General features: G+C 43.7%; 1 protein-coding gene across 1 annotated transcript in view; it reads right to left on the reverse strand.

Moving 5' to 3' along the window:
• The window catches only part of VWA5B2 (von Willebrand factor A domain containing 5B2), a 334,472-nt gene that overhangs the window by 177,979 nt on the left and 141,809 nt on the right, over window positions 1–14,684 (reverse strand). Inside the window, exon 4 of the mRNA XM_085635592.1 lies at window positions 14,028–14,247. Coding sequence (XP_085491718.1) covers window positions 14,028–14,247 — 220 coding nt within the window. The remainder of the gene's footprint in view (window positions 1–14,027; window positions 14,248–14,684) is intronic.

A 14,684-nucleotide genomic window follows, 5' to 3' on the forward strand; every position in this document is an offset into this window, starting at 1 on the left:
GCCTTGTGTACTTTATGACATCACACACACAACCCAACCTCTCTTGGTAGTACCCCATTGAGCCTTGTGTACTTTATGACATCACACAAACAACGAGAATTCTCTTGATAGGAGCTCATTGAGCCTTGTGTACTTTATGACATCACGCAAACAACCCAACCTCTCTTGGTAGGAGCCCATTGAGCCGTGTGTACTTTATGACATCACACAAACAACCCAACCTCTCTTGGTAGGAGCCTATTGAGCCTTGTGTACTTTATGACATCACATAAACAACCCAACCTCTCTTGGTAGGAGCCTATTGAGCCTTGTGTACTTTATGACATCACACAAACAATTCAACCTCTCTTGGTAGGAGCCCATTGAGCCATGTGTACTTTATGACATCACACAAACAACCCAACCTCTCTTGGTAGGAGCCCATTGAGCCTTGTGTGCTTTATGACATCACACAAACAACCCAACTTCTCTTGGAAGGAGCCCATTGAGCCTTGTGTACTTTATGACATCACACAAACAACCCAACCTCTCTTGGTAGGAGCCCATTGAGCCGTGTGTACTTTATGACATCACACAAACAACCCAACCTCTCTTGGAAGGAGCCCATTGAGCCTTGTGTACTTTATGACATCACACAAACAACCCAACCTCTCTTGGTAGGAGCCCATTGAGCCTTGTGTACTTTATGACATCACACATACAACCCAACCTCACTTGGTAGATGCCAATGGAGACCTGAGTACTTTATGACATCACACCAACAACTAAACCTCTCTAGGTAGGAGCCACGCAAGACTCACCTGCACTATGACTTCAAAAAAGGAACTAGTAAAAAGGCCTGAAGGTCCTTGCAAGTGTTAATAAAACCCTCACATCCACATTTTTTTATTATTTGTCCTTCAAGTGATCAAAAATCGATAAGTTCATCATCTCTTTGAATGCAACCTGGTCAACAACATTCAGAGGTCAAAAACTGGATCACAAAATACCCCTTAAGGTATTAAACAGGCTGTGGCCTGACTTTGTAACACCATCTCTGCGGGAACGAATGGGGACCTCGGAACAGGGTGAGAAGGGGTAATGAACACTCAGTAATGATCATATTATTTATCTGGCCAAGGTCATAGGTGAAATATTCCAACACATGCCTTAGGTGCACCAGAGCAGATCCATACTCTATGCTAGTGAGCCACTCATGATGCCTGAGTATTACACATGGGCCAAGTTGCAAGATGTATTATGATAAACTCCACATCGATCGGACCCTAAGACGCTCTCAATGGGGAGAGGTTATAGCACTTCCAGTATGTGAGATAGAGTGATCTATTTGGATGATTTCGAACCTCTCCACTGACAACAGCTGCGACACAAGGGAAGTGTGACAGATTCGCTTCCGCATCCTTGGAGACCCACACTGGACTCTTGACTTTTCCGTCATTATCATCATTATAGCATTTCTTCTTGAATGTAAAAAGTGAAGTACAGCTGTGCAATCCAAGATGCATAAAGGATGTGGGGGACTTTAAAGAGAACTCTTAGCCTTGCACTGAGTGGTGTTTGTGGTGAACAACATTCCACTTTAAAGAATCACTTTAAACAAAAGAGGAAGGTGCACCAGTAAAAAGTCCAAACTTGAATAAGTCCTTAGAGTTCCTTTTAATTCTTATATATGTTTTTTCATAGAACGAAAAATCAGCCAACGCGTTTCGTTCTTTAAGGCAAGAACTTCTTCAGGGCGGTATCTAGACGTTGTAGGGTAAATATAAGTAGTCATCCAACAATCTATGGTTCAAATATCACCGTGCATTAAATATTTGGAAAGTTCCATGATATGAATTCAAACAGATAGTTTGCAGAAGTTCCAATATAGTAGGAAGGTGTAAGTAAATACAAATGCAGGTCATCAAAGAGCGAAAGATACAGATATGTCCATGTCATCAGAATCCCATGACACGAATTCGAATATGTATAATGTATAGATTCCAACACACCAATTCAGATAAGAAAAGGCGTGAGACGGGTAATGTAGTCAGATAGCAGACAGAGTTATCATTCCACTTTAAAGACTCTGGAGCATATTTACAAGAAACTGGTGCGGTGTTACGCCAAAATTAGTTACAACGTGCTCCGACAGTTTCAAAACGCAGGGATGCACTGTATTCACAAGAACGTTGTGAACCCCTGCGTTACCCCTTGCACTGGCGCTAAAAAAGCTGCCTAGCGTCAACGCAGGCACACTTGCACCATTTTGCAAGGGAGCCTGCACTTCAGGAGCAATTGTTTATGTACAGGAAGGGACATCTTCATGCACATAAACAATATTTACAGTCAATTTGCTCTGTAAATGTATGCAGCAGAATGCAGCACACATGGAAAGAGCAAAATACTTGAAGAAATACAAATTTCTCCTCATGTTGCCTGCTTAAGACCAGGTATTTCCTGGCAGATTTTTTGGTGCTGCGCCATACCTTGTAAATCTGGGGCAGCGTCAATAAGCAATGTGTGTTGCAGTGGAACGCCCCCTCAAACACCCATTGGACGGCCCTTTCACGCCAAGTGCTGCGTGAATAGGGGCATTATTTACAAGGCGTGGTTAAGCCACGTTAAGTAGCTTCACTCCGTCTTGTAAATAAGGCAAAGGAGTTAACACCACCAGAATGTCGGAAAGAGTGATATTCTGTTGGTGTTAATTCTTTGTAGATGTGCCCCTCTATATCTGTAACTCAGTACTGATCCGATAATTGATTAAAGTTGTCCACCCCACAAGAGAGGAGGGAGTGAATGGCTGCTGGGATTCTAAGATGGAGACCGGATCAGGGAAGGGTGAGTCCGGCACCGTGGAGGTGAAGGATGCTTCCCCTGACTGGGTGTGTGCAAAGGAGAGGTGGCGAGAGGTCACTGTTCTTATCAAAGTAGGACAGCCTTCCTCTGAGCCACCACATGCAAGTTATGCCTAAACCCATTGTATCATGGGCGGTGTCCACACATACTCAGCCAGCCTGGCAGAGGGAGCGTGTAATTATGGGCAAAGTCAGACTCTGAAAGAATTTGCAAAGACTGGGAATGGGGCGGGCGAGGTCATTGCAAAAGGTTCCAAAAGAAAGATCCCTATTCAAATTTCCTTAGGAAACATTCAGTTAAGGTGACCAAAGAAAAGACCAAAGCAAAGGCTTGTTAATTTATTTGAACTGATTATTAATCAGTCCTGCATCTTTTATCTTATAAGCTTCAATGAAGACTCGCTCATCAGCCTCTAAATGCCTTTGCGTACTCCAGTAGTGTCTCACCCTTTCATTCACCTCTGCTTGCACCCATTTTAATGATGATTCACTCACCGCATTATCAATGGCTGCAGTGATTGGCTCCTGTCCACACTGACACAAACACAGCCATGCACTGCAATAGTCCTGCCAGTGGAGCCCATGATCAATAAAGGGAGGAGGAGGGGGGGTGGTGGCTGTGCCCTCTGATGTGGTCCCACTGCCCAGTCTGCAAGAAGAGATGCTGCACCTGAGCGTCAATCCATGCACAAAAATACGTGACATAAAAACAAAAACCCCAAGCAAATCATTTTTCAATCGAAAATGTTCGAGCAACTGCTTTTCTACTAAATGTTTTCTAGCAAAAAGACCTAAGAGACACTTGTGGTGCAAGTCAGAGTATGAATGCGCTGCATGCGTAGGTGTGTATTTGTATGTGTAAATGTCTCATGTGGGGGCACTTGAGGGCCACCCTTGGAACCTTTCACAAAAACATGAGCAGCGTGGGCCCTGAATGGCTGCACTGGTGTGAATACTTCAATGCGGGAAAATAGAGCTCACCCTCATATGATTCCACTGCTCAGGAACCACCAAACAAAAACAGACAACCAATCACAAAAGGGAACACTTGATAATAGCTCCAAGGAGTTTACGAAAAGTTCAACACATCAAATTTTCATCGATCCCAATAGACAAATGATTTTCTTCTTTTCAATCCATCACGAAGCGGGAACCATAATACGGTACCCAAATAATTGTATTTTGTTCTTCGAACATCGCATTCCAGCCCAGCCAACCATGCAACCCAGTGCAAACCCTGGCATGAAGTGAGTATCTCTCGGGCAATGTATGGTAAGATGCAGGACCCTGGCACGCAAAGATCTCTGGCACCAGGTTTGTATCCTGGTGTATGAGTGGTGACCCCAAAAAAGCTGCCAAGGTTTAGTGTTAACTGAACAACGACAGAACTCTGCCTTCGATGCTCAGTTATATTGAAGGAAGCGCATCCACCCGTTCTGGTGAAACGACAAAACTTCAACTGCACCCATGGGGACACCAAAGGTGAGGTCACGTGTATCCTGATATCCCCCTGGCATGTCATAATTACTGTATCAAACGAAGGCTCAAGATGGAGCAGCCCTGGACGTTGGTCCTTAAAGTTAACGTTTGGTTCTAACCCAACCTAGAGCAATCTCTACAGTAGACAAGCTTTCTCTGGACCAACCTGGACCTGCCTAGCCTGGCACTCAAAGAGACCTTCAAGTTATTCATCCAAGCACGTCATCTTCTTTCTTCACCATCTCAAGAAATTCTGACTCTTGAGAGTTACTGTAACGGCTTTTGTAAGGTGCACTCTACTGTTTAGTGTGAGCTCCTAAACTAATTGCTTTAGAATTCCAGCACATGAATCCCTTGAGAGAAATTGGGTGTTCGTTTCGAGGGGTGGAAGTCGCACTCAAACAACAACCACAATTCTTGTCAGGGTGAACCACACAAGTCACTAAATTAACCTGTGCTTAGCCCTCTGGTATCTTGGCACAAAGCAGTCAGGCTTAACTTAGAGGCCATGTGTAAAGTATTTATGCAGCACAGAAACAGTAATAAAGTGAAAACACAACACAAGAAAACTCCCAAACCAATTTAGAAAACTAGAGTAAATTCTAAAAACTAAGATGACAACAAAACAAATTAAATCCAACCAGTAGAACCAGAGTTGTGCATTTTTAAAGTTTTTAGTGCAATCCAGCACCTAAAAGATCAAAGCGCCAACCGCGGGTATCTGGTCGAGCAAGACTGGGTCAAATCAAAAGTTAAGGCCAACCAAGATGAAACACGGGTCGAGTACATGGGGTGGATTGGGACCAGTCTCGGCGAAACTTCGAACTTAGAAAAATTCTTGTGGAAAAGTTCTTGAGAAAGTAGAGTCCAGCGGTGAAAGACAGCAGGCTGAGTCCAGGGACGAGTCATCGATGCTGGGAGCCACTGGACGAAGTCTCAGTGAAGCCGTCAATGATGGCGGAAAAAGCTTCAGCTGGGAAAAGGTGGATTTCCAGGCAGAGGAGGGCATCATTGTCTATGAGGAGCTTGTCGCCGTCAAGTTCGTTGGAGAGTTCTACCTTTGGACTTAGAAGTTTTTCTGGAGTTCAGAATCACCCAGGGGGAGGAGGCTGCAGGCTGAAACCGAAAAGGCCTCCACAAGGCCGGATACCTTTGTCGAGAAGTCCTGCTGAAGAAGATTTGCAGCTGCAGAGAAGAGCGTAGCAGGAACTACAGTGAAGTCAGGCTTGCCGGTATCGTACAGTTGGCGGATCTGCTGGCAGGTAGGTCCCAATCTTCTCTCAGTTCTCCAGGAAGTTTTTCTTGAAACAATTTCTACGTTCCAGGTTTTAGGGTTAGGAACAGCACCATCAACATCACTTCCAGGGGTCTAGGACCTGGGTTGCACCACTTGTGAGGGGTTAGTGCTTCCTCTAGCCAAGTCCAGTTCAACGATTCAAGGACTTAGGAACTTTTTATGTCCCTGTAGCTCACACAGGAGGCCAGCCAGCTAAGCTAGCCCCTGGTGGCCCTGGGTTCAAGGAGCAGGTCCAGTTCTCCTCCCTCAGATACCAGGGCAGCAAAGCAGTCCTCTCAGCACCATGGCAGCAGGACAGTCCTTCTGGCAGGAGGGGAGCAGGGCAGTCCTTCGTCTGAATCTTCCACAAGTCCAGGAGTGTGCTGAAGAGTGTCCACTATTTATTTTTGGTGCCAGCCTTTCTGTGTTGGGGAACACCCTACCTACACCCACATTTAGTTCTAGGAAGTTCTTTCCTTCCCCTGTAAAGGTTGTACACTGTCTGGGGTGACAATAGGCTAGTGTCAGGTTCCTTTGTGTGTTCTGGAGGCAAGCCCTTTGAAGTGCAAGTTGGACAGGCCACAGGCCGCCCCCAGACATCCTGACAAGATGGCCCATCCTGCCCCTCCCAAGCCCCCTTTGTGTCACTGTCTGGGAGGAAAACACAAACTCCAACAGCAGTGTCATTTATAGTCATGTGACCCAGGACACAGGATGAAAGTACAAATGGTTGGGACAAGAAAATGGCAACTTTCTAAAAGTATATCAAGAAACAAGATCTGCCAAATGTCTGTGTGAACATGGCTCCGGCTCGGACAGTGAGGGTACACCACCACACTGTTCCTACTATCTCCAATCGGGAGATTTACTGCGAGCCTAATCCTAGGTCCTAACTGTTTATTTCTACACTCCTGGTCCAGCCACACACTCTTCATTCGTCCAGTACTCGTTAAGACATATGATCCTTCACAGGTCTAGGTACCTTGAATATGTCCTTTAATATGCCCTGAGGTGACTCTCACCCGACACTCTGCATAGTGTACCCACGGCCTGCATATGTGTGTGCTATGTTTGCCCTTGGCTTGAGCAGCAGGTGTCCCCCTGGAATTATTTCATCTTGAGGAGACCCTGCTATTCTATGTGGGGTCAAAACATTGTTGACATGACACAAAACAAACTGATTGACTTCCCTTGAACTACATGTATACACTACAGGTGACACTGGGCCTGTGTTAATGGACCGAAAATACTTTTACAGTTGTATACCAAAAACACCACCTTGTAAATTTTGCACTACTGTTTCACTAAGGTTTGGAAATGGATTGTTGCACAAAGGTCACTTTACCTCACTTTTAAGCTCGCTTAGGAAAGAGTAACTTGGTTTATCTTGTACTTGTGCTGGACTAGAACCTGTGAAATGTTATATATGCGCCATGCCATTTACAGTAAATCTGCTGTTCTATTTACTTTTCTTTGTTTCGTATGAGTTCCGTGTGAACCCCTGTTCTTTACATAACTTTCTAAAAGGGGCATTTTCAGAACTGCGACTTAAAATCTGATTTTAACATTAAAGAGGATTTCAAATTACAAATCATTTGAGCCTAAACAGCATAACTCAACCTGCTCATATCCAAAGTTAGCACTTGTTAAATGTAATAAGTTAACCAAGTGTTAGCCAATTGGAGAGATAAGCCTTACAGTAGTGAAAACCATTTGTAGGAGTTTTTCACTACAAGGACATGTAAAACTTAAACTCACATATCCTACTTTTTAAATACGATGCGCTCTGCCGTATAGGCATTTCGGGCCTACCTTAGGGGTGACTTATAAGTTTTAAAAAGGAATATTTAGGCCTGGCAAAAGGTTTATCTTTCCAGGTCGAAATGGCAGTTTAAAACTGCACCACAGGCAGCAATGGCAGGCCTGTGACATGTTTTAAAGTGCTACTGTAGTGGTTGGTACAATGAGTGCTGCTGCCCACTAGTAGTATTTAATTTACACACTCTGGGTACATGTAGTACTATATATTTTGGACTTACAAGTAAATTAAATGTGCCAATCAGATGTAGCCTAATTTTAACACGTTTCAGGGGACGACACAAGCACTTTGGCACTGGTTAGCATTGGTAAGTGCAGAGAGCCCTAAAGCTAACAAACCCGAATTCAGGAAAACAGGAGGGTTGAAGGCAAAACATTTGGGGGTGACCCCGCAGAGAGGGCCGGGACAACACCCCTCCAATGATTTTCAGCAAACGTACTCATTTCCTGGTTCCCATGGCAGACGTATGATGAAGGTAAGTTCACAACACCTTGTTCTTCAATTGTACAAAATGGCGGGACTGATCTTGGCTTAGAATTCGATGTTTCCCTCTTCTAACTCTTCTCGCGGCCCACCCTCTTTGGACCCTATTGGAACCTAGCAGAATCTAATCTCTTCTACGTGTATCTGCTGTCCTGTCTTTGAGAGGGCGGTTTCTGCATGTCTCTGAGAACACTTTGATACTGAGCTTCATATAGATGGCTGTCAAAAGAGAAGGGTCGTGACAAGAAGGGAGAGAGGTTTCTAGAGAAAGCTTTAATCAGTAGCAATGGGTCAACTTTGCCAGACGGGAATGAGGTGTAACAGAAACCAAGTAACTTGTGAGCCACACAGTGCTCAGCTTCAGGAAAGAGATCAGAGCCTCCATGATAGGCTGGTTTCTTACAAGGCAGAGTATGTCACAATTTATGAAAGTCATCTCTACAAATAAAAATTGCAATTCCATGTAGATTTATGATTGCTATTTTCCTTAATTTGTTGTATACCACAAGAATGACTTTCACATGTCTCTCCTGACCAGTGGTTGAGGGGACTATTTTTGGCAATTGCACCAATTCAAATTGTGTGGGCAGGCTGCAGCCACCACTGTAGGAACGCATATTTTAGATTGAAGCACTATGCAGATGGGCCTAACTTTTTCAAAGCACAAAGACAGATGACTTATACAGCATTAAAGCTGATATTGTATTTGCAGAAACAACTCAAGTTTTACTCTAAATATCCAGGCATGGCTAAGAAGGCCGCACGTCCTTTCCACAGACCTTGCCTCATGGTGCGCATCAAAGGCGAATGGCGAAAGCTTTCAAACAGACTCAAATTTGAAATTTGACTTTTAAGCCATTGGTGGAGCTTATGCAGGCCTTACAGCTGGTTTACAAAGAAGTCAAATATGCCAATTAGAAAAAAAAATTCAATGACTTAGGGCAAGCACGTGCACTTAGGGCTTGTTTGTCCAGAGCTCAAAGTAAGCCACCAACTGCACAAAGACCAAACAACAAGGAATGTTCGGGAAGACATAAAAAGATGGATTTCCATATAAACACCTTCATGCTTTTCAGTCGAGTCTCACTCATTTTCACGACTGTCTCATTTCAAGAGTTACTCGCTCATTCCCTCATCTGTGACCAATTAAACTTGAGTAGACTCCCAGGCCTTCCCTAGATAACGGCACGGTACAGGTCGGTGGCCTTTTACGCATTGTGTCATGAATCCTACCATGTACCTTTATTTTATTTTTTGAGTTTTATATAACGTAAACTCGACCTGAAAGTATCAGAGCGCTTTACATGAGCACCAGTTGTGTTACACAAGGATACATTTGTTTTTGTTAGGGGCGGGGAGATTAAGTGATTTGCTCAGAATCCTAGGATGTTGAGCATCCCTGCTGAGACTCAAACCTGGTTACCCAGCTTCGAGGTCCACTGCTCTAGCGATTGATCCATGAAGTTTCTATCACAGGTTTTGTTGTTATGCGTTGCAGATTCTTTATTTCTTTTCCCAAATTGGTACAGCCAACACGTTTCGCCCTTGAGAGGGCTTCTTCAGGGCTGTAATTACATACAATATAACTTGTTTTAAAAAAACTGTATTAATTCCTATTCAAATTAAGAGAGTTGTGCTGCCAAAATGTTCAAAATTCAATAGTGAAAAGAGGAAGAAGAACCAGCCGTGAAAAATCGTGACGGAAATATTTCAAGTGTCAGATATTGTGTTGAGCTAAGAGAATAATCTCAATATAGAAAAAGTTTCAGCAACAAAGCAAAGTGTCTAGTGATTGTCAAGTAACTTATGTTCAAGAAGTGAGTCCCAGGGAATATAGAACTGTTTAAGGTGCTAACCGCTTACTAAACTATTTTAGTAAGCACAGTTCACGTGTTCAACATCCGAAACGCCAGTAATGAAGTACGTCAATTGCGTCCCTTGATCAGTCCAATTCTAGTATCCAGGTATCGTGGTTCAGTAACAATGTAAGAACATTGGTGTCAATATCTATCAACCAATTCTACCCAAAATAGATATATGTGAACTTCAACATAATGCATATGCCCTGGTATCACAGGAATGTAGTGCGGGTACTGACAGGTCTAGGTTCCATTTCCATGGCATTGATGTCGCCTTACCCAACAAAAGAGGGGGTGACAGGGAACTGTCCGTCAGACAACTGAAAGCTAGGTGGAGCTGTAATTTACGATCTTCTAAAGATGTTTTGAATGTGGACAACAAGATGCACTATTTTCTATGAATAAATGTTCCCTCTTAGAAACAGCCTGGAACATGGGGCTACTATGTATGGACTACATATGGCTGCTCCCAGTTTGATTTACCTGTTTATTCATTTATCAGAGCACACCACTATAGTTTCCTAAGTGGTTTTACCCAAAATTGGCACTGTAACCACATAGCCCTTAACATGACCTGTGTTACCCTCTACATGTGTATATGATCACTGCCTGTTTAAAATTGTTTTCTACAATGATATTGGATGGAACTGCTAGTATCTGTGCATTATGTGTCCTTAACAAGTTTTGTAATTTCTGGTTTGCCAGAAAGTTCAACATGGGAGAAATACGTCTAACCATGACTTTTACTTCCATATATAATGTGTAACTTAATTTGATTAATATGGGAACTCTTTTGACTCTGTCCCCCTCTTGATCAAGTGTTTCTTTCTCCTGTTTTTCTTTTTAACTTAACGGGTCCAGGACACATACATTCAGGCATTATGCCAATACTCAAAAGACGTTTGCAATGTGTGTTTCCCTCCATTCAATATGGGTGTCTTATATCTATTGATTAACGTAACGGGAGGCTTCCATTTTCTCTTAGCATGAGTTTTGACAACTGTGCTGACATACGTAACAATTTGCTTCTACAAGACACTACCATCTTTCACACGGAAGTGAATCAGCGATCTCCTCGTGACAGGACTTTAGGTTAGCATTCTAGCTCCAACACGGAAGTGAACTAGCGGTCTCTCAGCTTCTGAACTGAAGGTTAGCATTCTAGCTCTCGCACGCACAAGTGCAGACGTGCCTTAATTGAAACCACGATATATATCCGTGCTTAGCTTTGAAATGAGGTAGTAGGCGCCTGACCGTAGACGGGAGAAGACCTAATCGAACTGTGAGTGCAGAGTGTGAGACTAATTGCCTTGGGTCTCTGCCTTTTGGAATTGAGCTGAACTTATATAGGATAGGCAAACGATTGTGTAACGTTAGACGTGAACTGTGCTGGAACCAATACATTTTCTTTGATACAGAACCCATAGGTGGGCTGTTTGTTTTTCACGATCTCTCGTACCACGAGCGTTCGCGTACACTTGTAACGAGATGGGTTAATCCTTTCTTAGATTCAGTAACGCGGGTGGGCGCCCGACCTTCACCTTGGATGTTTCGCTAGTCAGTTGGCTATTCTGAGACACGAGTGGGCGTTCTTTCGTCACTCTGTGCATAAAAACTATGAGCTAATTGAATTGTTGCTACAATTGATAGTGTAACTGATAGATACAGTAGGCGTGATTGACATGTACTCAGAGGACTTATAATGTTACTTCTCACCTAAGCCATAATTTCTAGTCACTGCTGGGTGATTTTAGAACTCCCCCCCCCCCTTTTTCTAGTTGGGTCATTCTGGGTCATGACTTGATTTACTTTTTCATAACTTATATGGTGGTAGTTAGAGTACCTCCTTCTTTTTACTTCATTTCTCAGGGAAGGTTTTACAGATCCCAAGAAGCAAGAAGCTACTAGGATAACACCATTGATTTTGTTCTATGTCATCCACATGAAGATATGATAACGTTTGAATGCTGGGCTACTGCTGGGCGGGTCTAGGACTGTCTACTCACTACACTTTGGAAATAGATCTTTTGGGTCAGATCATTTCGCTCTAGGCTAAGAGTCATGCTTACGACTTTTTCATTCATTCGCCTTCGTGGTCCTCTGCTTTAGGCTACGATTGGGCAACGCCTTTGAGGTTTTTCTGCCATTACTCTCGGGCAATACCTTGAAAGTGCTGTTTTGGGCTTTTACATTAATTTCAGATGTTGGCTTAACCACCCCATCTGTGGTCACCTCAAGTTCACAGATATCTGTTTTGGGTAGAATTGGTCGATAGATATTGACACCAATGTTCTTACATTGTTACTGAACCACGTAGAGTTTGAATGATTTCTATTTATGCTAAGGATACCTGGATACTCGAAGTGGAATATATTGAACTGACCAAGGGACACCATTGACGTACTTCATTACTGGCGTTTTGGATGTTAAACACGTGAACTGTGCTTACTATAATAGTTTGGTAAGCGGTTAGCACCTTAAACAATTCTTTATTCCCTGGGACTCACTTGTTGAACATTTCTTACTTGACAGTCACTACACACTTTGCTCGGTTTCTGAAACCTTTTCTATACTGAGATTATTCTCTTAGCTCAACACAATATCTGATACTTTTGAAATATTTCCATCACGATTTTTCACGACTGGTTCTTCTTCCTCTATTCACTATTGAATTTTGAACATTTTAGCAGCACAACTCTCTAAATCTTAAAAGGAATTAATATTGTTTTTTAAAACAAGTTATAATGTATGTAATTACAGCCCTGAAGACGCCCTCTCAAGGGTGAAACGCATTGACTGTACCAATTTGTGAAAAGAAATAAAGAATCTGCAACGCATAACAACAAAACCTGTTTAAGAAACTTTATTGATCCCTGACTCATTACTATTTTTATTTGTATTGCCTCTCATCATTCTGTGCAATTTATATCTTATCTGTGGCCATGTGGCTGCTGGTCATTTGAGGTGGGCAATACGCGTGCCAGAAAACACTAGTGACCAGACTGGGTAGTGCAGTGTGAACTAACCTTGCTGCCATACTGTCCCTTGAATGCTCTAGCGATTGGGCCACATCCTCTCTCACTATGCTTGCCAGCCAATTGACTCTTAACTCATTCACTTATGATCACCACCATTCTATTCCAAAAAGTGTCACTGCTATCCACGTGCCTACTCTCACGGCGTGGGGTCTCGCTGCTTTCCACACTACTGAACCTCTACGCCTTGCTAGCATCTCACTCTTTATCCATGGCACCAGGCACTTTTCTGTATCCTCACACCATGCACTTCAGTGCAGCCTCCCTGATCCTCACCTAACCCTTCTCATTCCAAGGGTTTCTGGTTATTATTCTCACATCCCGCTCTTCCTTCATGATTTTCTGTTTTCCCTGAGTTGAGATTTTGAATTATACAATTGTCCTTTTCCATGCCTAGCCAAATCATTCATGTCTCTTAAGTGTCACCGGGCGACGGGGCTGCTACACCCGGCTTGAAATTTAGTACCCATGATGCTGATTTAGAAATCTCTGGTCGTATTGGTCATAAAGGCAGTGGCAGGAACAGAAAGTCCACAGTGCTACAAGAGACATGCTTGCTGTGCTTAATTTGTAAAAAAAAAGTAATAAGTGCCAGAGCCCTTATCAGGAGGTCACTTTAGCTTGCACCACCAATTATCCCTGCCAGTGCCACCAATGATAGAACCAACAAAACTACTAACCATCACACCCTCCAAGCATGACAATTCAGACTATTTGGGCACCCCAAAGCTATAAGAATGGCTTGGACAGCAGGTATTAGTCATAATAATAAATAACTGTTGTTGTGCTCATCTCCAATTTAGAAAAATAATGCCAGCATGTGGCTGACTGTCATAAGTGTCGGCTGTTGACAATTAAGTGCCGGTGCTGAGCAACTGAAACCACCGGCTCAAATTAACCACTGCATGTTTGCCTTCTGTAATTTGAAGGCCATACTATTCTACAGCACCTCTGCAGAAAATAGGAGGATTTGAAGGAGAGGAATGGGACAAACATTTAACCATGTTATGTCATTGGAGGGGTGGGTGGGGTCAAAGGGAGGATGATGTCACTTCTGCTTCCCCTGGTCTTTTGGTGAGTTGACTTCCCCCTTGCTTGAGTCTCTGTCTCCTGCCGTACGTGCTATTTGCTCTTTGACGCCAGGCCACCGGGGGCCCGCACCTCCACCTGTACTCCGCACCTCACCTGGATGCATCTTATGCTAGGAAAGACATTGAAAATCACCATAAGCACAACCTGTCGTCACATAGGCCTCCTGCCGGCTCACTCGGGGGTTCCACGCCGGCCACTAGCGGGGTGAACACCGATGGCAGTGTGATGTGGACGGCACCACTGGACAAGGTGTTGAGCTCCTGGCTGCTGCTCAGGTGGATGTACACTGTCTCAGAGGGGGCAACGGGCCCAATGCTGATCACAAACGTTGACCTCTCCAACTCCTCGTCTAAGATAAGGTGACCTGGACAGAAAAGGGTTCAAAACAGTGTTAGGAATGAACTATTTCAAGAGAATAATTATACGCATTGATTTAGTCTACACCATGAACTAAACTACTGTTTGGTGCCTGTGTAACAAATGTTATGGTTATCCAGATCAAAGTTGCTAATTTCATAGCATTCATCAGACTATAAGCCTAATGGACTGATAACGACTTTGGCGTTGTGAGAGCGGGCCACCACACCGGCGCCCTGCTCCCACACTGCCAAACTTGACCACCGCCCGCCTAACAGATTACAAGTCATTTTGTGGTTTGGGGGGCAGGAGGCGTGGCGGTCCTGCGACGGTGTAGTTCAACGGCTCATATGTGTGCCTTTGAACTGCAGCGCCAAAGGACCACAAAAGCAAGTTCCTGCAAAGCGTGGAATTTGCAGTCCATGCCGTGCATGGACTGGGGTG

The sequence above is a fragment of the Triturus cristatus genome, chromosome 11, assembly GCF_964204655.1.
Source record: "Triturus cristatus chromosome 11, aTriCri1.1, whole genome shotgun sequence".
NCBI classification, from domain to species: Eukaryota; Metazoa; Chordata; class Amphibia; order Caudata; family Salamandridae; genus Triturus; species Triturus cristatus.